Raw genomic sequence first — 22710 nt, 5'->3', positions numbered from 1 at the left:
CGGGAGAATGGGATTCGGGTTGGGGGAAGCAGAGGCCAGGAGGCCCGGGGACCCGGGGGGTAACGGCCGGCGCGGGGAGGCCGGCGCGGGCCAGGCCGGGGCGGCTCACTCACCGAGCGCCACCTGGCAGGCCCTACGCAGCTGGGAGTGCTGGGGCCGCTTCACCTCCTTGTCAGCTAGGATCTTCTCCAGGGCCCGGGACACGAACATGCTCTTGGTCTGGCTTTCCTGCATGGCCCCGGCCGGCGGGGGCGGCAGCCCCGCGAGCCGGCGGCGCGAGCGAGCAGGAGAGCGAGGCTGAGGGGTCAGGCGTCCGGGACGGCACCGGCCGCGTCCGTGCGCGCCGCCCTGTCAGGAAGAGACGCCCCGGCCCCACGGCGCCGCCATGTTGGAGCGCGTCACGTGACCACGTGACTGGTGGTGCCGCTACGTCTGCCGTGCGTCGGTCGGTCGACCCTGTGACCCCAAGGGCGGGGACCAGACCGGGGGCGGGGCCAGGACGAGGGCGGGACCTTGTGGGGGCGCGGTGAGAGCGGGGGCCTGCAGGGGCGGAGCTGTGGTGGGGCGTGGTCTGTGGGTTGGGGCGGGGCCTACACAGGTTGGGCTGCGTGGATGCGGGACCTTGGGATGGGGGCATGTCCAAGGGGATAGGAGGGCCAGGTAGGGGGGTGATGGCCACAGGCGAAGACTAGGAGGGGGAAGAAAAAGGAGGTGAGAGGCTGGAGAGGTGGGCAGCCCTGAGGGAGAGGAGGGAAGGAGCAGATGGCAGGTGGTGGAAGAGGCGAGGAGCAGCATGGGACAGATGAACTGAGAAAAGAGGAAGAGAAGGGGTAAAGAGTGGTGAAAAGGAATTAGCGAGAGTGACGGTAAGCAAGGGAGAAGGCAAAGGGGAGGGAAGGAACGAGAGGTGACAGAGTAGGCACGTGAAGAGAAAGGAGCCAGGAGACTGAGGATAGGAAGATGGTGAGGAAACGTGGGAGGAAAGAGGAGATTCAGGGAAGTGAGAGCCAGGGCTGAGGATGAAGCCAGGAGGGGAGGGTACGAGAGGAGGCCGGAAGAGAGGGACGGAGCAGAACCGAGAGGAACAGAAAAGGAGGCAGGGAGAGAAAGTGGAGAAAGATGGCACTAGAGGAGACCGATGGAGGAGGAGAGGAGATCCGGAGAGAATGTGCCGGCAGACAGGAGGGAAAGAAAGGGGCGGGGAGGGGAGGGGGAAGAGGGGCGGGGAGGGCAGGGGGAAGAGGGCAGAGGGGCGGGGAGGGGGGGAAGAGGGCAGAGGGGTGGGAGGGGGGAAGAGGGCAGAGGGGCGGGGAGGGGAGGGCAGGGGGAAGAGGGCAGAGGGGCGGGGAGGGGGAAGAGGGCAGAGGGGCGGGGAGGGGAGGGGAGCGGGGAGGGGAGCGGGGAGGGGGGGGGGAAGAGGGCAGAGGGGCGGGGAGGGGAGGGGAGCGGGGAGGGGAGGGGGAAGAGGGCAGAGGGGCGGGGAGGGGAGGGGGAAGAGGGCAGAGGGGCAGGAGGGGAGGGGGGAGAGGGCAGAGGGGCGGGGAGGGGAGGGGGGAAGAGGGCAGAGGGGCGGGGGGGGGAGGGGGAAGAGGGCAGAGGGGCAGGAGGGGAGAGGGAAGAGGGCAGAGGGGCGGGGAGGGGAGGGGGAAGAGGGCAGAGGGGCGGGGAGGGGAGGGGGGAAGAGGGCAGAGGAGTGGGGAGGGGAGGGGGGAAGAGGGCAGAGGGGCGGGGGGGGGGGGGGGGGGGGAAGAGGGCAGAGGAGTGGGGAGGGGAGGGGAGCGGGGAGGGAAAGTCTCAAGGTATATTCATAGTGTCCCAACCCTCCAGGATTTGCATCCCTGTCAACAAGTCACTCCAGTCCTGGACCAGCCTTACCACATCCACACAGTCCTGTTGCCACAAGGGAGACAGCTCCTGGCTGGGTAATTCGGGGCTTCAGCTTGGTTTTTGTTTGTCTGATTGTTTTGTTTTTGTTTTTACACAGGGTCTTACTTTGTAGTCTTGGCTAGCCTGAAACTCGTTTTAGAGTCTCTGTACATATTTACAGAAGTCCTTCTGTGCTGCAAGTGCTGGATGATGGGCATACAGCATCACAATCACCTTGGTTATGGAGTTTTTGTTTACTTGCTGGGTTGGTTTTGGTTTTTTGTCTGTTTGTTTTGATACATGTCTCACTATGTATCCCAGGCTGGCCTTGACCATGAACTCAATGTCCCCTCCTGAGCTGGTATTGTAGGAATATGCCACCACACCTGAACATCTGCTTTCTAAGTGCCCGACTATGTTGGTGCTGCCAAGAAGGACTCCCCCTTTTTCCTGTTCAGTTTTCATCACCCTCAAGTTCTCACAGTATGGAGGGCAAGATAGGGGCCTTTGAGGCCTTTGACAGGGGAAGAAACTGACTCAGGTGGCCAGTGTAGCATGGCCTGTACATGAGTGGAAGACAGAGGCCCTGACGCCAGGGCAGCTTCCACTCCATGGCTCTGCAGTGCTGATGTCTTGACAGTACTGATGCCCCACCCCCTGCCTCCCCACAGGGCAATCTTGATGCTTCAGCTCACAAGCAGTTATTCCTCATGGTAATTTTGGGACTGTCCCATGCCACCATGTTCAAATGCTCAGCTTAAACATCCCTGTTATCTGTGTCTCCCTAGTTGAAGTTTCTTTTTCTTTTTTTCCTAGATTTATTATGTATACACTGTTCTGGCTGCATGCCAGAAGAGGGCACCAGATCTCATTACAGATGGTTGTGAGCCACCATGTGGTTGCTGGGAATTGAACTCGGGACCTTTGGAAGAGCAGTCGGTGAGTGCTCTTAACCACTGAGCCATCTCTCCAGCCCTAGCTGATGTTTCTAATAGCATTGGCGGACCTTTTGTGTTTGTCAGTTTGCTGGGCTCTGTCCCGGGAGGTCTGGTCCAAAGCCAGGTGGGACACTGCAAGACTGGAAATTCCACTGTTCAATGTGACCAGGAAGCAGCCTGTTTCTCCATGCCCCCGAGCCAGGGCTACCCTCATGACTGTCCTGACTAACAAAGTGGCAGGGTGTGAGGCTGGGCACAGGGAGGCTTGGCCCATACCTTCTTTTGCAGGGTGCTGCATGATTATCAGAAGAGTCCCAGAGCACAGAAGACATAGAGAGAAGTCGTTTCTCCCGGCTGTAGGCAGCCCTCAGCCAACCTGTCTTCAGCAGGTGAATACAGCAGCATGAGGCACTCTAGTGAGACCAGCAGAGTTGCTTAGAAAACCATTTACCAGAGGGAAACAACAAACACGTTAAGTCATGATAGCTTGGGGGTGCTTGTTACACAGCGACCAATCACTGGAATCGGTTGATCCTTATGCCTTGAATGAATGAATGAATGAATACATGAACGAACAAATGCATGAATGTGTGAAAATCTCAGAGTGCAGTGCCGGTCAGCCAAGTGATGTTTTGAACTGCAGATCCTGCAGGGAGGCCAGACTGAGACACTTAGGGCTTGCTGCAAGGGAACAAAAGGCAAACAGGCTCAACTTCCTTAACTGCTGACTGTTGAAAGATGCTTTCAACAGCTTTGACAAAACACAGGGCAGCGTCATGGGCCATTTACAAAGCAGGATCCCCAACACCAAGCCAAGCTGAAATTAGTGGGACTCAAGCTGGCCGTGCAAACAACAAGCAAAGGCAAGGGACTGTTACCAAGGGGGAACCTTGTTCCATATAATGCCCTTTGAAGCCCCCAGATCAGCCAAGGAAGCACACAAGCTCTCAAGGCAAAAAACACTTGTTAGTTGACCTAAATGACATTAATTTGGGTGTAGCAGGAATCTTAACAGGTCTTATTAATGATATCAAACCTGAGGCCAGTTATTGGGGTGAATGCTGGAAGATCAGAGAAGCAGAACAAGCCACAGTTTCCTCGCCTCGCTAGTTTCTCAGCTGGTCTTGTTTCCTCACACTGCAAACTTCTGTGTCCTCATCCCAATGGCTCTCAGCTGAACTGTGCTGCTCTAAAGCTAAAAGCTTAACCAGCCAAATGCTTCTAGTTTCTGGTCTTCATGCCTTATATATCTTTCTCTTTCTACCGTCACTCCCTGGGATTAAAGGCGTGTGTCTCCATGCTGGCTGCATCCTTGAACACACAGAGATCGGCCTAGCTCTGCCTCCCAAGTGCTGGGATTAAAGGCGTGCGCCGCCGCCGCCACCACCACCCAGCTTCTGCTATGGCTTGCTCTGACCCATTTCCTAGCCACCATTTTTGGCTCTGTATCTAGTGGCTGTCTGTCCTCTGACCCCAGATAAATTTATTAGGGTGCACAATATTTTGGGGAACACAATACCACATTTGGGAGTTCAGAAAGTGAGCAATTATAAGCCTCCCAGTAGCTTCCTTGCAGATGACACTGCTGATGTGTGTCTTATGGTAACAGTTGCCTGTTACTTTTGCAGACACTCAAAGGCCACTTTTGCTACAGTGGTGACTCTTCACTAGAGCTGCAGGACCTGATGGGCATCTGAGATGGAACAAAACTCTGAAAAAACTCCATCTTCAAACCATATCTGTCCCCTTAACTATCTCAACCTTTGGGCCAGACTCTCTACTCAGTTGATAGGTTGAATGTTGTGTGATATTTTGTTTGTGTTCTGACAAATAAAGCTTGCCTGAAGATCAGAGGGTACAGCTAGCCACTAGTTAACCATAGAGGCCAGGTGATGGTGACTCACACCTTTAATCCCAGAACTCAGGGGGTGAAGACAGGAATATAAGGCAGGTGGAGACAGGATCTCAGCCCATTTCAGTCTGAGGACCTGGAGAGGTAAGAAGTCACTAGTGGCTGCTCGTTTGCTTCCCTGATCTTTCAGGTTATTCCTCCAATATTTGACTCCTGGTTTTTATTGATAAGACTAATTAGTATTACACTTCAGTTGGGAAATGTTTATCCAAGACAACAATCCAGAGCAGATTTGACCTAATGTCCACTGAGCCAGTATGTGTTCCTTTTGTTTCACCCTTGACAAATCAAACACCCCTAGTCCTTCAGTCTTGTTGAAGGCCCGGACTCAACCATAGCTGAGTTGACAGTTAGGAGAGCAACAGAGCACTTCCTGAGAACTCAGCCCACAGCACCAAGCCAAGATGTTTGTGGACAAGAACATCTCTCTTTCTTTATCCTTGAGACAGGGTCTCACGTAGCTCAGGTTGGCCTTGAACTTCTGATCCTCTTGCCTCTTCCTCTCCAATGCTGGGATCACAGGCATATGCTATTGTGCCCTGTCTATGTAGTTCTGGAGCTCAAGTCCAGAGTTTCATGCATGCTAGGCAAGTAGTCTATTAGTGGAGTCACATTCCAGCCCTAAGAGAACATGAACAATGAATGGACAATTGCCAAACTTTAACCTGCTCCCTCCAGAAAATCAATCAAGCCCGCAGTTCCTTTGTCAGGAAGGTGACTGGACACCTCTGGTTTCCCCAGGCTTGAGTCACAGTAAAGGAACCTTGCCTCTGTCATGCCTTGGTCTCCTTTCTCCTGTTTATGCACGATATGACCTGCCCTGCACTGGGAAGACCATGCTGCTCCTCCACTTACAATCCAGAGGTGGCTCAACTCAGTAGTGTTCTTTGGGGACAAGCTGGCACAGGCCCTCCAAGCACTCAGACCTCATCTCCATCTTTCTCTCCTTCTCCGGGGTGGTAGGCTGCTCTAGGCTCCTTCATGTCCCTTTAAGAGTTTGGCTTAGATGGGCTGTGGCAACGCACCCCCTTTTATCCCAGCACTGGGAAGGCGCAGCAGGCAGGCAGCTCTCTGAGTTTGAGGCCAGCCTGGTCTACAGAATGAGTTCCAGGATAGCCAAGGCTACACAGAGAAACAAAACAAAACAAAAGAGTTTGGCTTCTGGGATCTTGTGCCTCTCAATCAGTGCTTCCCTGTGAAGGCCAAGAAGTTCCCTGGAGGTGCTTCAAAATTTGGGCGTGGAGTAGTGGGGAGTGAACCCAGGGTCATATATGTGCTTGGCCAGTGATATATCACTGAGCTGTGCCCTCAGTCTTCATTTTACATTTTATTTTGAGACAGGTTCTCATCAAGTTACTTACTCCTTGAACTCAAGGTGGGCCTGAAGTTGCAATGTCCTGTCTCAGCTTCCTGAGTAGCTGGGGCTGCAGTCCTGGGTCACAGCTGGCATTTTGCAATTCTGTTGAGGAAATACTATTACTGTTACAGTAGGGATGGTGGGGATGCTGGAATTATACCGTCCAGATCTAGGTCAGCCCACAGAGCAGGATTACATGTATGCCATGTGGCTGGACAGTCTTGGAGTTGAGAAGTGTATTAACAGGGACAGGACCTAGGAACTAAGACTACTTTGCATAGAAGTACACACTATGTTTTGCATAGCTTGGGTCCTTTCGCCCTACCTCCTAGAGACAAGGTCACATGTAACCCAGATTAGCCTTGAACTCTGTATGTAGCTGAGGATGACTTTGAACTCCTGATTCTCCTGCCTACACTTCCCAAATGTGTCCCACTACTTCCAGTTGTAGAGTTGTTGTTTTTTTTTAATGATTTATCTATTTTTATTTTATGTGCATTGGTGTTCTGCCTGCATGTATATCTGTATGAGGTTGTTGAGTCTCCTGGAGTTGGAATTACGGACAGTCATGAGCTGCCATGTGGGTGTTGGGAATTGAATCCAGGTCCTCTAGAAGAGCAGCCAGTGCTCTTAACCCCTGAGCCATCTCTCCAGCCCCCAGTTGTAGAGTTTTAATATCATAAAGTTTTCCAGAAATACAACTCTCGTAAGTCAAGGGAACATCTCACCAAATAGTGCTTACTACCCGTTGTGTCTGAAAGAACAATAATCATGATCATATGCTCCAAGTGGTGACATTTCCGTCAGAAGGCTGGGCAGTCTGTAAGGTGGAGCTTTGCTGAAGGAAGTAGGGTATGACAGCTGTCCTGGAACACACTCTGTAGACCAGGCTGGCCTGGAACTCACAGAGATCCGGCTGCCTCTGCCTCCCCAGTGCTGGGATTAAAGGTGTGTGCCCACCGGCTGGGCCTTGAGGTTTTATAAACTGGCTGCCCTTTCTACCTGCTCTCTGCTTGTGGACTATGATGGACATGATGCTCATGCTGCCAAGCCTGCTCCAGCATGATGGACCATAGCCCTTCTCATGTTGTGGGCGGAACAAATGCTTCCTCCCTTCCGCTGCTTCTTCTCAGAGACTTTATTAAGAAAAGTACCTGAAACCCTGGGCACGGCCACTCCTGCTAGTGACTGGTGCAGGACTGGTGGGGCTGTAGCTGCAGCTCCAGCGGGTAGGGCTAGAGGATGCCGCCTGCGGGTGGCAGCTTCAGCCTGTTGTCTAGTGTAATCGTGCCTGTTTATCTATTGAAATAAAATTAGTAAGTTATACTGCTTTCTTTTGGCTCATCTTTTTAAGGCCATTATGATGTATTAAAACTACAAGTGTAAAAAGATGCTATTATCGCTGGGTGGTGGTGGCGCACACCTTTAATCCCAGCACTCGGGAGGCAGAGGCAGGAGGATCTCCGTGAGTTCGAGGCCAGCCTGGTCTACACAGTGAGTTCCAGGATAGGTGCAAAGCTACACAGAGAAACCCTGTTTCGAAAAACCAAAAAAAAAAAAAAAAAAAGATGCTATTATCTATAAGTTTCTATTCAAAATAGTTCCTGGAGGCTTTTGGTTAGGAAATGAGGTGTGTACTATTTACTGAGATTGTAAGCATGCCATTGGTCCCTTGCTGCCTTTCCATTCTCAGTTCAGTGTCACCAACAGGAGGCTTCTCCTATTCCATCTGAAGCCCCTCCTCATCATCTGCTTCCACATTACCCTGACAACTGTCTTACTTGCAATGCACTTAATTTAAAAAGATGGTGTCTAGCTCCTGTAAATTATCTATTGCTATACAACAAATGATCTGAGTAACTAATGGTTTAAAATTATGCATCAAGGATGGAGTGGTGGTGCACATCTGTGATGTCAGCTACTCAGAGACCAGGCAGAAGGAGAGTGAGTTCAAGGCTAGCTTGGGCAACTTGGTCAAATTAAAAGTTCATAGTAATAGCTGGGTGGTGGTGACACACACACCTTTAATCCTAGCACTGGGGAGGCAGAGGCAGACGGATATCTTCGAGTTTCAGGCCATCCTGGTCTACAGAGTGAGTTCCAGGATAGCCAAGACTATATAGAGAAATCCTGTCTTGAAAAACAAGACAAAAAAATTAATAGTAATGATAACTGGATATCTGGTACACACTTTTAATCCTAGCACTCAGGAGGCTGAGGCAGGCAAATCTCTGTACGTTTGATGTCCTGCATAGTGAGTTTCAGAAAGAATAACTAAAACAAAACCAGACATGGTAGTTCACATCTATAACTCTAGTACTCTGGGGAGGCTGAGGCAGGAGGACTGGGACAAGTTTGAGACCACCCTGGGCTACAGAGCAAGACACTGACCCAAAAAAATAAAAAGAAAAGAAAACAAAACAATGAGGCATTTATCACCTTATAGCTCCTGTGGATTGGAAATTTGAGGCATTATGGGCACTTCTCTTGGGAGGGTGAATTCCCAGAGGGGATGGAAACAGAACTGAGGTGGGTTTTTTATTTGTTTGTTTTTCTTTTGAGACAGAGTTTCTCTGTGTAACAGCCAGGCTGGCTGTCCTGGTGACTCGGGTCATCAGGCTTGGCGGCAGCCTCTTTATCTGCTGAAGCCATCTCACTGGCCCTTCAGCACGTTTTTATTTGGACACTTCCCTTCCTCCAGTGCCAGATGGGACTTGACTGTGTGGAGACAACGGCCGGCCTCTTTGCTCTTGCTGGACTAGGGGAGCACTGTGGCTGTTTTCCTTGATTCAGCCCTGGACAGATCACTTTCTTCCACTCTCCTCCCCTCTCCCAGTCCTGGTCAGTCGTCCCTGGCTCTTCTCCGGTCTGCCTTTTCCTACTACATGCTGTCTGTGATCACATGGCTGTTTGTCCATCTCTCCCTTGTTCTTTGTTCCTGATCGTCAACGTTCACTGCCAACTTGACTAGATTTGGAATCACCAGGAGACACACCCCTGAGTGTGAGGACATTTCTAGGAAGGTTAGAAGACCCACCCAAATGTTGGTGGTACCATCCCAATTATATGTGAAGGAGAAAGCAAGCTGAATGCCACTCCATCTTTCTGCTTCCATCTACAAAAGCCTAGTGCTGTGGATATCGCTCTGTGTAAATAAAGTTCTGATTGGCCAGTGGCCAGGCAGGAAGTATAGGTGGGAAAAGAGAGAAGAGAATTCTGGGAAGTAGAAGGCTGGAGAGAGACACTGCCAGCCGACGCCATGAAAAGCAACATATAAAGACACTGGTAAGCCACAAGCCATGTGGCAAAGTATAGACTAACAGAAATGGGTTAATTTAAGATAGAAAAGGTAGATAACAAGCAGCCTGCCATGGCCATACAGTTTGTAAGCAATATAAGTTTCTGTGTGCTTTCTTGGTTGGGTCTGAGCGACTATGGGACTGGCGGGTAAGAGAGATTTGTCCTGACTGGGCCAGGCAGGAAAACTCTAACTACAGCCTAGAGCTCACTACTGTGCCTTCCCACCATGAACTGCATCCTCTCTACCTCTGAGCTAAAATGAACCCTAGTTCCTACTTTAACCTGCTTGCTAGACAGTTAAAGCTGTTAACAAGAGAAGTATTCATAGCTTTTGCCCCTCTCTCCTCTTGAGACGACTAAATACATAAGCATGAGTTCCAGACAAACAAGTACATTTTGTTAATATGGGTTATGGTTTGAATAAGAAATGACCTGCACCTGGATCTCTGGCATTTTGGAAAGCTAGGCTGACTCTGAGGAGTATCTCAGCTTGCTTAAGAGACAGAATTGTGGTGGTATTGTGTTCCCAAAAATATTGTGCACCCTAGTAAACTTGTCTGGGGCCAAAGAACAGAACAGCCACTAGATACAGAGGCTAGAAAATGGTGGCACTCACCTCTTTAATCCTAGCATTCCAGAGGCAGAAATCCCTCTGGATCTCTGTGAGTTCAAGGCCACATTGGAAACAGCCAGGCATGGTGACACACGCCTTTAATCCCAGGGAGTGGGTGCAGAAAGCAGAAAGGCATATAAAGTGTGAGGACCAGAAACTAGAAGCATTTGGCTGGTTAAGCTTTTAGGCTTCGAGCAGCACAGTTCAGCTGAGATTCATTTGGGTGAGGACTCAGAGGCTTCCAGTCTGAGGAAACAGGATCAGCTGAGAAACTGGCAAGGTGAGGTGGCTATGGCTTGTTCTGCTTCTCTGATCATCCAGCATTCACCCCAATAACTGGCCTCAGTTTTGATCTTATTAATAAGTCCTTTTAAGATTCATGCTACACAGAATCCAGCACCTTTTTATTTTCTTTTCTTTCTCTTGGAGTTGATCAGTAGCAGAGTTGCCCCCCAGTGGAATTCCCTACCTTCTGCTTTCCTGAGTAAGGTCTCCACATAGCAAGGCAGCCAGTACTGAGGGCTGGTAGCTGGGTGTGTCTGATTTTCCAGGAGCCTGTCTGCTCCCTCCCCAGCACACACAGACTCCTTATTCTCCTGCCAGGCTGGCCAGCCTGCCTTCTTGGGTGCCTGTTCCTGTATCTTTGCTTAGCTGCCTTCCCCACTGTTTTGTTTTTTCGAGGCATTTTTTTTTCTTCTTCTTCTTTTTTTTTTTTTTTTTTTTTTTTTTAATATTTTAAGCCAGGCAGTGGTGGTGCACACCTTTAATCCTAGCACTCAGAAGGCAGAGACAGACAGATCTCTGCAAGTTTGAGGCCAGCCTGGTCTACAGTGAGTTTCAGGACAACCAGGGCTACACAGAAAAACCATCTTGAACAACACCACCCCCCAAAAGATCCGCTGGAGTTGGGGGACACAGGAGGTCGTGAGCTACTCAATGTGGGAGCTGGGAACTAAGGTTCTCTGCAAGAGCAGTACTTGCTGTTTATGGCCGAGACATCAACCCAGCACCGTATTTTAATGTACAAACATACCCCTCCACGCCTACCAGAGTTCAGAACAGGCTCAAAGCAGAAGCATTACTGGGGTAGAACTTGAGGATTTCTTCAAAGTAAGGGTATGTCTATAGCACGAATCTTGTTAATAAAAACCCGAAGCCAGATACCAGGGTAAATGCTGAAAAATAAAGAAAAGCAGAGCAGCCAGCCACTAGTTCTTACCTCTACGAAATCCTGGGCTGAAAGGGGCCCTGAGCTCCTGTCTCCTCCCACTTCCTGTCTCTATCTCCTGAGTGCTGGGATCAAAGGTGTGTGCCACCACTGCCTGGCTGTTATTAAGACTGATTTTTTGTTTGTTTGAGACAGGGTTTCTCTATAGATCCATCTGCCTCTGCCTCCCAAGTGCTACAATTAAAAGTGTGTGCCACACTTGGCCACTATGGCTAACTAGTGGCTAAGTTCTGCACTCTGATCTTCAGGCAAGCTTTAGTTGTTAGGTCACAAAATATTACACCACACGTCTGTTCTCATCATCCATCTTTCCATCTGTCACTGAGTCATCCCATCTGGCCACCCCATCATCCATCTCAGCTGTGTTGTAATTGTGTGTGCCATTTGCACTAAGGACATGTTCAGTGTAGGTATTTCAGACATCACAAAGCCAGGAGTGTCGTGATGTGGTTTTTGTTTGTTTGTCTTGGTAGCACTTCTCCAGGGCTGCAGGAGCTGCCCCTGCACAGTGTAGAATAGGAAGGGAGGACAGTTTCTTAAGAAAATGAGCTCACACCTTTAATCCTAGCATTTGGGAGGCAGAGGCAGGCAGATTTCTGTGAGTTCAAGGTGAGCCTGGTCTACAGAGTGAGTTCCAGGACAGCCAGAGCTGTTACATACAGAGAAACCCTGTCTCAAACACAAGAGAAAATGATATGGGTGTAAGCAGTCTCCTAGTCGGGACACAGGAGAAGCTGGCTTCTGAAGGGCACTCGGACTCAGATGAGCACTGTCCTAAGCAGTGTCGGCCTCCCCAGCCCGTCTCCAAGCAGCTGCTCACCTTGTGAGAGTACCAACTACCAACGCCCCACACAGAACTGGCTCCTGTTCTCTCCATGCCTTCATGAAAGCAGTTATTCTGGCTTTATTTATTTATTTATTTATTTTATGGTTTTTTGAGACAGGGTTTCTCTGTGTAGCTTTGCGCCTTTCCTGGAACTCACTTTGGAGACCAGGCTGGCCTCGAACTCACAGAGATCCGCTTGCCTCTGCCTGGGATTACAGGCGTGTGCCACTACCGCCTAGCTATCCTGGCTTTTTATCCTGTCAACCTAAAAGGGCTGAGAGCAAGAACTGTTTCCTACTCTCAGATTCCTTAGAACCGGGGTGTCATCCACCTCGCCCCCACTCTCAATAAACTGTCGTCCATGAAGATGTTCTTTTGTTGGTTTTCCAACTTCATGATACTCTGGGGGAAAAAAAAAACCCACGAGCTACATTTTTGTAGACCTCAACTGTGTAATCCTTTAATTTCCCATTGAGGAAAACAGGGACATTGGTATTGGCTAAAATGTTTATAGACAGGCTGGATAGAGGACTCTGTGATTCAGAGTGTGTGTCTCAGCACCCACATCGGACAGCTCACACCAGATAGTAACCCGGGCTCCAGTGGTTCGGGCACCCTCTTCGGTGTACACATATACCCATGGACACATACACACATGTAACAAGAAATATTTTTTAAAAATATATATTTCTTTAGGAGGCTGGAGAGATGGCTCAGCAGTTAAGAGCACTGACTGCTCTGGCAGACAAGAGGATATATACTCCAGGAGCTGCCACCACCCCATCCCATCCCCATCGGCCCACTGATACAAAAATTGTTTAGGGAGTCAGTGAGACGGCTCAATGCGGACAGGATTTTGGAGCCAAGTCTGATTAGCTGGATTCAATCCCCAGAATCCACATTGTAGAACCAGAGACCTGACTCCCAAAAGTCATTCTCGGACCTACACACACACACACACACACACACACACACACACACACACACACACGCACACACAAAATAAATATGAAAGACATAAAAATATAGTCATAGATGATGTTTCATTTCTTACAGAATCAGTGGAAAACCAGGTATGGTGGTTTATAATCTCCAATCCCAGCAAGCTGAGGCAGGAAGGTTGCCATGAATTCATGGCCAGCCTGGGCTACTCACCCAGTTCTGTGACGGTGGCACAGCACTATCACAGGCCACTTAACCCCACAGCCTGCGGTCCAGCCTCGTCCACAGCGTTCTCCCCGTGAGACAGTCTTCACGGCTACCCGACCATGGACCGCTTTCTCCCTCTCAGGCGCACCTCATCTAACTTCTTCAGCACTGGACTGGACTTCTTGGAGGAAGCACCGTAGCTCTTCAGAAAGGCTTCAAACACAGCCTCGGTGTGGGGGTGGGTGCTGAGGAAGGCCTTCTCTAGGACATAGAGGTCGACGCCTTTATCTTCCGGCAGTCCCGAAACGAAACTCAGGCCGAAGTCGATGAGCACAATGTGCAGCTGCTCCAGAGGCCGTTTCAGGAGCATGTTGGAGGTGGTGAGGTCCCCGTGAATGAGGTCTTCATCGTGCATTCGAGCCAGAACCTGCCCGATTCTCCTGGCCAAGCCCATGAGGCACTGGGGGTCTTTCTCAGTCTCCATAGTGGACTGAATATAATCGCGAACAGTCACCGAGTCTTCAATTTCTTCCATATATAAGCAGTTAGAAGCATAGTCCACGAAAAAGACAACCGGAGCAGCTATCCCTGTAACGAACACACACGTGGTCAGTGAGTGCCTTCTTTAGGAAGGCAGAGTTACCTGCAGGGGGTGGGGCAGTTTTTCCATCTAAATCTGCTTACTCTGGAACAGGTGTAGGAATGCTGTGGAAATGCTATCTTAACCAGAAGCTTGCCCTGCTCAAACCCTGCAGGACTATGACCTGAGAGCAGCCCAGGGTATGTATGTCTGCAAGTGTCAAAGCTTGCTCCTTCCTTTCTCAAGCCACCTTAGGACCAGAATTCATTGCTACAAAAAACCAAATGAATCAAGAAGCCAGAAGGGCAGCATCCTCCAGTCTGACAGCTTCTTCCTGACAAGCAGGAGGCTAAGTAGCATGTCATCTTACAGACTCATCTTTTTTCCAGAACGGTGGGTTCAAATCCCAGCTCCCTCTTCATTAGTTGTGAAATTAAGGTTCCATTAGCTTCTCTGTCTCAGTTTCCACTACTGTGATGTGGTAATAAAAGCTCCAATAACTCCAGGAGTCTCTCCTGAATGTCAACCTCGTTCAGGACTCTTTCCTAGAAACTGGAGACCTGTCAATGATGGTAGCCACCATCTGCATCTGATAAAACTTATAAAAGAAGGTGAGACGGAAAATATGAACACTACTTTATAACTCCATTGTCTCTGCTAGGGCAGAAAAGTACTGGCTTTTCACTGCGGAGCTTCCCCAGTCTCCTGGCACCTATCAAATGAGAGAGCAAGACAAACGCCATTTTAAAGAAAACTTCATTTCTAGCAGTACTAAGATAGAAGCTGAACCAAGCTCAGATGCCCAGCTAAGACTCCGGTCAGGGCAACCCACCCACCCCCCTGCCTCAGGGTGGGTAGGCTGCTGGACAAGAAATAGCTAAAACAAAGGCTTAATCCACCAAAGTCTCCAATAGTACAGGGAGAGTCTCCAACTGTATTTTGTCTTCTGTAGTTCTTCTCTTGACTAAATGTTCCTGAAGTATGCCCTGAAATGCAAAGGCTTGTACCCCCTAGCTTGCAGTTTTTCCCTTTAAAAACCCTTCAAGAGCTCAGGGTTATCCTCCTTCACCTGGCTAGCCAGTGTGATGGACATGGACCAAGCCCGGGCTTGCTTGTTTTAATAACCCCCTTTGTACTTGCATCAGATATTGGCTCTGTGGTGGTCTTGCTTGGGGGTCTCTCCACACGGGCACAACCACTACGGAGAAAATCGCACAAGTGTAAAAGTGAGAGACCCACAGTTCTGAGCTACAAAGCTGAGACACTTGATTGGCTGTGGAACTTTGAAATTTCCCCTCTTTGTGCCTCAGTCTCTCTAGAGGACAAAGCCTTTTCCGTGGGGGAGCAAATGGTGTTTTAAAGAAAAAAGAAACAGCCAGACGTGGTGGCTCACGCCTTTCATCCCAGCACTTGGGAAGCAGAGGCAGGCAGATCTCTTTTGAGCTTGAGCCTAGGCTACGCAGTGAGGTCCAGGACAGCCAGGGCTACAAAGAGAACCTGTCTCGGAAAAAAAAAAAACCAAAACAAACAATAAAGAAACGATTTAATGAAGTCTGACGTTTACTGAATGCCATGTCAACATACAAGCGTAACATCTAGGCCTTCTCTAATAGTCATAACATCCCTGAGATGCGACCTCGACTATGATTTCCCATTACAGACGAGGAAATTAAGGCAAGACAACTCACTAAAGGGCCACGCGGGAGGCAGCACGGGTAAAATCTGAATCCGGCGAGCCTGGCTCCAGACACGCGCCTGTCAGGACACCCGGTGCTTAAAACTACGAAATGGAGAGAGGACTACGGCAAGCGAACACGGCAGAAATAGGGAAAGTGAGGCTCTGGGCGCTGAGCAAAGACAGCTGCCAAACAACAAACGGAACGGAACGGTGTCCCGTGCGACGCCGTGAGTCCTTAAACACTGACGTCTGGTCCTCGGTCCCGGACCTCGGAGCCCGGTCCCGTCCCGTCCGGTCTCCCCGGCCTCGGGGCCCCGTCCCGTCCGGTCTCCCCGGCCTCGGGGCCCCGTCCCGTCCGGTCTCCCCGGCCTCGGGGCCCCGTCCCGTCCCGTCCGTCTCACCCGCGCGGCGGCAGCGGAGCAGCGCGCGCGCCTCCTGCACCGTCCTCCGCCGGCCGAGCCGCGCCTCCAGCGCCGGGTGCCGGTAGCTCTTGGGGAAGCGGTGCTTCACCACGGCCGCGCGGCCCTGGAAGCGGCCGCGGAAGACGCGCGCCTCGGCGCCCTGCTGCACCAGCTCCAGGCCGCTCAGGAAGAGGCGGCTCCGCTCGCGCGCCGCGGCCAGCGCCTCAGCCTCCGCCTCGGGCTCCGAGGACGCCCCGGCCATGCCTCCGGCTAGTCCCGACCCCGGCAGCGCCGCTTCCGCTCGCTTCGGAAATCCTCGGGCCTCTTCCGCCACACGACACCGTCCCGCCCCCCACTTCCGCCCTCCCTGAGCGGTTCCGCCTGGCGACTGTCCTGAGCTCGGGCTCTCGGGACGCGCGTCTTGACCCTTCCCGCAGTTCTTCGTCTATCTCCGTGAGCGCTCGGCAACTTTCGGCTTTCTCCGGAAAGCCTGTTGGCGACGCTCAGGCTTTGAGAGCCGTCTCCATTAGGGCACTTTGCTTTCCTCTCCTTACCTTCCCTTTCTCTCTCCTTCCCTTCCTCCCTTCCCTTTCCTTCCTTTCTTTTTTGGAGACGGGGTCTCCCTGTGTAACTCAAGTTAGCTTCGAGCTCATGGTTTTCCCACTTTAGTCAATGGAAACATGCTTTTTAAGCCAGGTAGGAGTGGAGTGAAAAGGGCCAAGAAAAAAATACTCCGACCCTGATTTGGGGACAGGGATTGAAATCATACCAATGCCTCTGCGCCCCCCACCCCCATCCCTGAGCATGGAATGCCACCAATCCCTGAGCCCCCGGAGCACAAAAAGTCCACCAATCCTAAACCACACTGGAAAGCTCCTCCCGCCCCCACCCCGCCCACTTCCGCTTGCGTGAAGCCCAGCTGTTACAGCTTTCTGCGGAGCCGGAGCTGAGTGAAGCAGAACTTTAACATTTCCACAGGGGAAACCTTCCCCTAGCAGAGCAGAGTTGTCACACTTCACCCGACCTGAGCAGAGCTGTGACATCTTCACTGGGGAAACCCTCCCCTGCTGGAAGAGGGTTGTTACATTGGGGAAACCTTTCCCTGGAGCGGGACTGTAAGCCGCTGCGCTTACGGTGGTGACTTAGTGGTATTCCTTGGCTCCCTACTGCCGGGATACCTCACCATCCGAGATGCAGTGCTCACAGGGAGGAAGGAGCTAGGTGGAGCCCTCTACCCAGATGCCACTGGTGCCTGGCATCAGCGTGCCAGCAGCCAGCACCATCCTTCTGAGTGATTTCCTCATCTTCAGAATGCCTGGTTATGTTGGGGCCAGGACTTACCAGAATTAAAGAAGAGGCTGACAGGGCTCTCTTCACATGGCCTCTGACCTCCCTACCCCTGCCTCACGCTGCTTGGGGGCCTGTTGAAAATACAGAAGAGAAGCCCTTTAGACCCGGGGTTGCTATGACACCAGCATCCTGGCTCTGTGGTCCCTGGGTTTCGTTCATATTCATGACAGGACCCTTTTCACACATCAGACCCTTTGTGTGGGCAGGATGCTTTCCAGCAAAGCTCACCCAGAACCGGTTCCCTCTCTATCCCCCAGTGCTCAAATGTGTAGCTTCATTATCATAATTGTTTGTGTCCCCACAGCCATTGCTATGGTGACCAAAACCATTTGAACCCTTCCTTGCCTTAGGAATCCACAGGGCAAAGGCGCTGACACAGCCAAGCTTGCTAAGTCAGACTGGGTTTAGCTCTTTAAACCCGAATCAAATTTTCAACGACTTGATACTATGCTGAGGATAGAGTGCCTAAATCTTAATTCAGCCCATGAGGCCCTGAAGGGAACTCCTGCATCTCTTGTAGACCCTTCCTTCACCCCCATGCCCCCATTCTCTGCAGAGCAGGGACAGAATGTCTCTCAGCACTGAACTCTGCACCAAGAGAGCTGGGCCAAGGTGCCTAGTACTGCTGGTACAGTGATGCACAGGGCAGGGCATTTTTAATTTTTATCACTGCAGCAGCAACAAATGATGCCCTTAAACACCAGGGGAAATTATGTGAGACACAGCCACATGGGGGTTCATGTAAGGTCATTTGAACTTTTTTGTTGTTGTTGTTTTGTTTTTTGAGACAGGGTTTCTCTGTAGCTTTGGAGCCTGTCCTGGACTCACTTTGTAGACCAGGCTGGCCTCAAACTCACAGAGATTCACCTGCCTCTGCCTCCCGAGTGCTGGGATTACAGGCGTGCGCCACCACTGCCCAGCCCATTTGAACTTTTATATCCAGATGCTGCTCAAATTCTCCCTCTTCACTGCCAGCTCCCCCCGCCAAGGGGACACCTGAGGAGCAGCTGGCACCTGCTATCTGCACCCCTCAGCAGAGGGTGACCCCGTCTCACTTTCCTACGGTGGCCATCCAAGCCCCTGAGCACTCAGTGGCTTAGATGTTTGTAGGCCGAAGTTTCTGTCCCACCAACAACTCCCAAATACCCAGCAGCCATTTCCCAAATTTCCACATGGAAGCTTGTATTATAACTGCTTGGCCATTAGCTCAGGCTTATCACTGACTAGCTCTTACACTTAAATTAACCCAGAATTCTTATCTATGTTTAGGCACATGGATTAGCACCTTTTCTCAGTCTGGCATTCTCGTCTTGCTTCCTCTGCGTCTGGCTGGCAACTCCTGACTCTGCCCTTCCTCTTCCCAGCATTCTTAGCTTGTTTGCCCTGCCTATACTTCCTGCCTGGCTACTGGCCAATCAGCATTTTATTGAACAAATTCAAGTGACAAATCTTTGCAGTGTACAGAAGCATTATTCCACAGCTTTCCCCCCTTTTTGTTTAATTAAAAATGAAGATTTGAGGGCTGGAGAGATGGCTCAGAGGTTAAGAGCACTGGCTGCTCTTCCAGAGGTCCTGAGTTCAATTCCTAGCATCCACACGATGGCTCACACCATCTATAATGAGATCTGGTGCCCTTTCCTAGCATGAAGGCAGAATACTGTATACATAATAAATGGGAATATTTTTAAAAAATGAAGGTTTGAACCTTAATATAGTAAAACAAAGACAATTATCAAGTAAGAATTATAGTAACAATATCCACTCCATTTGCATTTGACAAAATTAGAGAAAATAATTATCTATCTTATCTTGGTGAGTCTAAAGTTTTGTAGCTATTTTATCTTTTATTATAACTAAAGAAAACTGTAACTATCTAGTCTTTAATTCCATCAAAGACTCCAGAAAGATATAATGCTACCTAATGACATGGACATCGGGCTCCCTGGTCAGTCACCCAAAGTTCCTCTGCAACACTGGAACATCCATTTTGGGCCTACAGGCCTAGCATATCTGAAAGACTTGTCTGTGAAGCAGGATTTTTGAAGGACTATCCCACCTTGTCTTGGCAAAGTTCTGCAGTCACTTTCTTTTGTGTCCTGCTTGGACACATACGTCAGCAGTCAAGGGAAGGGCACTTTCTTTGCCCACATGGCTAGCTTTGACATAAAGAAAACAAACTCTGGACTGGAGAGATGACTCAGAGGTTAAGAACATTGGCTGCTCTTCCAGAGGTCGTGAGTTCAATTCCCAGCAACCACATGGTGGCTCACAGCCATCTGTAATGAGATCTGGTGCCCTCTTCTGGCCTGCAGGCATACATGCAGGCAGAACACTATACATAATAAAAAATACTAAATTAATATTAAAAAAAGAAAACAAACTCCATATGGAGTTTCTTTGATGCCCATCATCCTCTTTGAAGTAACTGGTGATGCCAGAGCAGACATTATCCCACAGCAGATGTTCACTTCTCACAGTTCTGGAGATCAGATATGGAGTGAACCTCTCTGGGGAGAGGTCAAGCTGCTGACAGTGCTGTCCCTTTCTGGAGGCTCTGGGACCCTGTTTCCTTTGTTGTGGTGGTGGTGGTGGTTTTAGGGCTATTTGTCACTTAGATCCAAACTAATTGCTTAAAGACTGCTTTTTAGATGAATTTGCTTTTTCACACAAATGTTTCTGAAAATTATATTTTGACCTGGGTGGTGGTAGCACATGCCTTTAGTCTCAGCACTTGGGAGGCAGAGGCAGGTAGATCTCTGTGAATTTCAAGGCTAGTCTGGCCTACAGAGCAAGTTCCAGGACAACCAGGGACATACAGAGAGACAGACCTGTTTGTCTTGAAAAAAAATTTTTTAGATGTATTTTATGAGTATTTTGGTAAATGTATCACTGTGTGCCTCATGTGTGCCTGGTTACCAGTGGAGGTTTAAAAACAATGTAAATACCCTGTAATTGGAGCTATGGACTATTGTGAGCCAACATGTGGATGCTGGGAATCAAGCCCTGGACCTTTGCAAGAATAACAAGTACTCTTAATCACAAAGCCATCTCGGTAAACATTACAGCTTGGATGGAAAGGTATCTTTGCAGCTGGGAGCCAAAGAATGCCACAAAATCACACCACACAACAAACCTCACATGAGATTTATTGTGAGAGAAAAACCCAGGAGGATGGCTGCCTCTGCTCAGGTGAGAAACAGCAGCAAACTGAACAGGATACAGGGCTTATTTAGAGTTTCTTGGGAAGGGGGTGGAACTCTTCAGGGTGGAGCTTTCCAGGGTGGAGATTGGTGAGATTTCATATCCAGAGACTGGGCTTTTTACGCAGTAGGGTGGGGGCAGTCTCTGCAGTTAGGGCAGTTAGAGTGTTCTGTGGGTGGAAGCTGGCAGTTAAGAGGTCCTGGGAGAGGAGCCTGGCCACTCCTGTGTGGCTCAAGGGGCTTACAATCTCTCCAGCCCCTTCCACTTTGCTTTTTTGAGATAGACTTTCTCAGTGAAGCTGGAGCTTGCCATTTTGGCTAGTGAGTGCGTGCCAAGGATTGCTTCATTTGTGCCCACTCCTATCCCCCAGCGCTCCTCTGTGCCTGCTCTTTATGTGGTGAGGGGGCTCAGGATTCAGGTCCTCATGCTGGAGCAGCAAGTGTCCACCGAGCCATCTCCCCAGCCCCCTTGAACTCTTCTGTTCAAATGAGTCTGTGCCATTGTTTCTGCACATTAAACCAGCAGCTTTGGCAATCTTTCTGTGTATGTACCCACCGGATTTGGCCCTATAAAGTTGTTAAATTCCTTCCAGATTTAGGCTCTGGTGCCATCTTTCTGCTCCTCAGGTTTGACGGGCTGGAATGGTGGTTACTGAGATACCACCAAACTTTCTCTACCATGTTGCTCCTGGCAGGCTCTTGTGTGACTTTGTTTTTTTGGTTTTTGTTTCTGTTTTTTCGAGAAAGGGTTTCTCTGTGTAGCTTTGTGCCTTTCCTGGAACTCGCTTTGGAGACCAAGCTGGCCTCGAACTCACAGAGATCCGCCAGCCTCTGCCTCCCGAGGGCTGGGATTAAAGGCATGCGGCACCACTGCCCTCCTGTGTGACTCTTTTGTTACAGCTGAGATACTACTTTTTTTTGGCAAGAACACTCCTTCTGATCTGCGCCGCATCCTATCAGGAGACATGGGACAGCTGGAGCCACTTTTGGTGACACTTAAGTTCAAGCCGCACTTGGTTAAGATAGTGTCTCCCAGTTCTCCCACTGTACGGCGAGCTGTACTCTGGCTTAAATCAGGGTATTTGAGAGACCACATCTGGGGACAGAACACCTTGTGACCTAAAACCCTTTCAACCAATTACTTAGCAGGGCTCCTGACTTCGGGCCTCAGTTTGCTCCTCTGAAAAGTAAGGATGACGCCCCCTCAGCTGCTAGTCTTGAGGGCCGGTGCTTGGCGCACAGTGAACACTCCATGGATGTCAGGAATTCCAGGATGGAGACTAGCACTCCCGAAAGCTAACAGAGGACGGACGATCTAGCTCGTGGGAGGTCAGGAGACGCGCAGGCCCTGTGGCCACGCCCCCTTCTGCGCGCTCGGCCCTCTGGGACTCGTAGTTCTGGGCGTGGCCGCGGGACTACTAATCCTGTTCTCACCTCACCTCACCCCACCCGACTCCTGCCCGCCTCTACGGAGTCGGTGTTGGAAGCCAGGTTAAGGAAGATGGCGGCGAGCAGCAACAGGAGGATGCTGGGGGTCTGAGAAGTGTGTGGGCTGGATGTTAGGTCTACAGTTTGTATAGGCTTGATGAGAGGTCTGCCCTCTGTGCGAGTGGATGCTGAGTTTGTGGTCTGTGCCGGGTGAATAATGGAGTGGGGGTGAGTGCGGGGTCGATGCGGCGTATGCTGTGGGGTGGATGCTTTGCGGATGAAGAGTTTGAGGTGTGTGCAGGGTAGAAGCGAGTCTGCATTCTGTATGGAATGAGTGCGGGGTCCCTCCTCCATGCGTCTGTCGTCTGGTATCAATCCTCACCGTGGTCACTTTCATTCCGCAATCGCCAGTCTTGCTTCGTTCATGATTCTGTTTAAATGAACAAGTCTGCACTGCCTGTGTGAGAAGCTCGGGGCAGTGCTACTTCCTGGGCAGCTTGGTGGCAATACCATAACAACCACACCTGTTCTGTGCCTGGGCGTGGCAAGCATTCTGGTAACTTCGCTAGGAATAAAAGGCACCAGTGGTCATGGAAGAGAAGGATCAGAAGTTCAAAGTCAGGACTTAGTGAGATGGCTCAGCATGGACTGTTCTTCCAGAGGACCTGAGTTTCTAGCAGCCACATTGTGCTGCTCACAACAGCCTGTAACCCCAAATCCAGGGGGATTTGCTGCTTTTAATCTCTACAGCACCTGCACTCATATGCACACATGCATAATTTAAAATAATTAAAATAAGTCTTTTTTAAAATCATGAAGTCGGGGTTGGGGATTTAGCTCAGTGATAGAATGCTTGCCTAGCAAGCGCAAGGCCCTGGGTTCGA

General features: G+C 50.4%; 2 protein-coding genes and 2 long non-coding RNA genes across 6 annotated transcripts in view; 2 read left to right on the top strand and 2 right to left on the bottom strand.

Annotated features, from left to right (window-relative positions):
- Positions 1-434, bottom strand: part of Arfgef2 (ADP ribosylation factor guanine nucleotide exchange factor 2) — an 86333-nt gene extending 85899 nt beyond the window's left edge. For both annotated transcript variants that reach the window (XM_036183380.1, XM_036183381.1), the window contains exon 1: positions 114-434. In XM_036183380.1, the coding sequence (XP_036039273.1) occupies positions 114-234 (121 nt within the window). In that variant the 5' untranslated portion in view covers positions 235-434. The remainder of the gene's footprint in view (positions 1-113) is intronic.
- Positions 435-634: 200 nt separating this feature from the next.
- On the top strand, positions 635-2712 carry LOC118582651. 2 transcript variants are annotated; one of them, XR_004944785.1, is made up of 3 exons: positions 635-711; positions 1828-1922; positions 2683-2712. It is a non-coding gene; the product is annotated as an uncharacterized LOC118582651 (long non-coding RNA). The 2 variants fall into 2 exon arrangements; XR_004944786.1 differs by lacking the exon at positions 635-711 and adding an exon at positions 738-866.
- Positions 2713-2775: 63 nt separating this feature from the next.
- LOC118582650 lies at positions 2776-4650 on the top strand. Its single transcript, XR_004944784.1, has 3 exons — positions 2776-2805; positions 3093-3193; positions 4433-4650. It is a non-coding gene; the product is annotated as an uncharacterized LOC118582650 (long non-coding RNA).
- Positions 4651-13064: 8414 nt separating this feature from the next.
- On the bottom strand, positions 13065-16609 carry LOC118581143 (EKC/KEOPS complex subunit Tp53rk). Its single transcript, XM_036183099.1, has 2 exons — positions 15849-16609; positions 13065-13777 (listed from the first exon to the last, which is right to left on the bottom strand). Exons 1-2 carry the CDS (start codon positions 16108-16110, stop codon positions 13299-13301), a joined length of 741 nt encoding a protein of 246 aa, XP_036038992.1. The 5' UTR covers positions 16111-16609; the 3' UTR covers positions 13065-13298.
- Between the last annotated feature and the right edge of the window lie 6101 nt (positions 16610-22710).

This window comes from Onychomys torridus, chromosome 4, assembly GCF_903995425.1.
Source record: "Onychomys torridus chromosome 4, mOncTor1.1, whole genome shotgun sequence".
NCBI lineage: Eukaryota > Metazoa > Chordata > Mammalia > Rodentia > Cricetidae > Onychomys > Onychomys torridus.
This window is presented reverse-complemented; position numbering and strand designations above follow the sequence as displayed.

Coding starts and splice junctions, on each gene's coding strand:
- LOC118581143 (XM_036183099.1), bottom strand. CDS start 16,110: ATGGCCGGGGCGTCCTCGGAGCCCGAGGCGGAGGCTGAGGCGCTGGCC. Junction 13,778..15,848: donor GCTCCGCTGCCGCCGCGCGG/GTGAGACGGACG, acceptor TGTTCGTTACAG/GGATAGCTGCTCCGGTTGTC.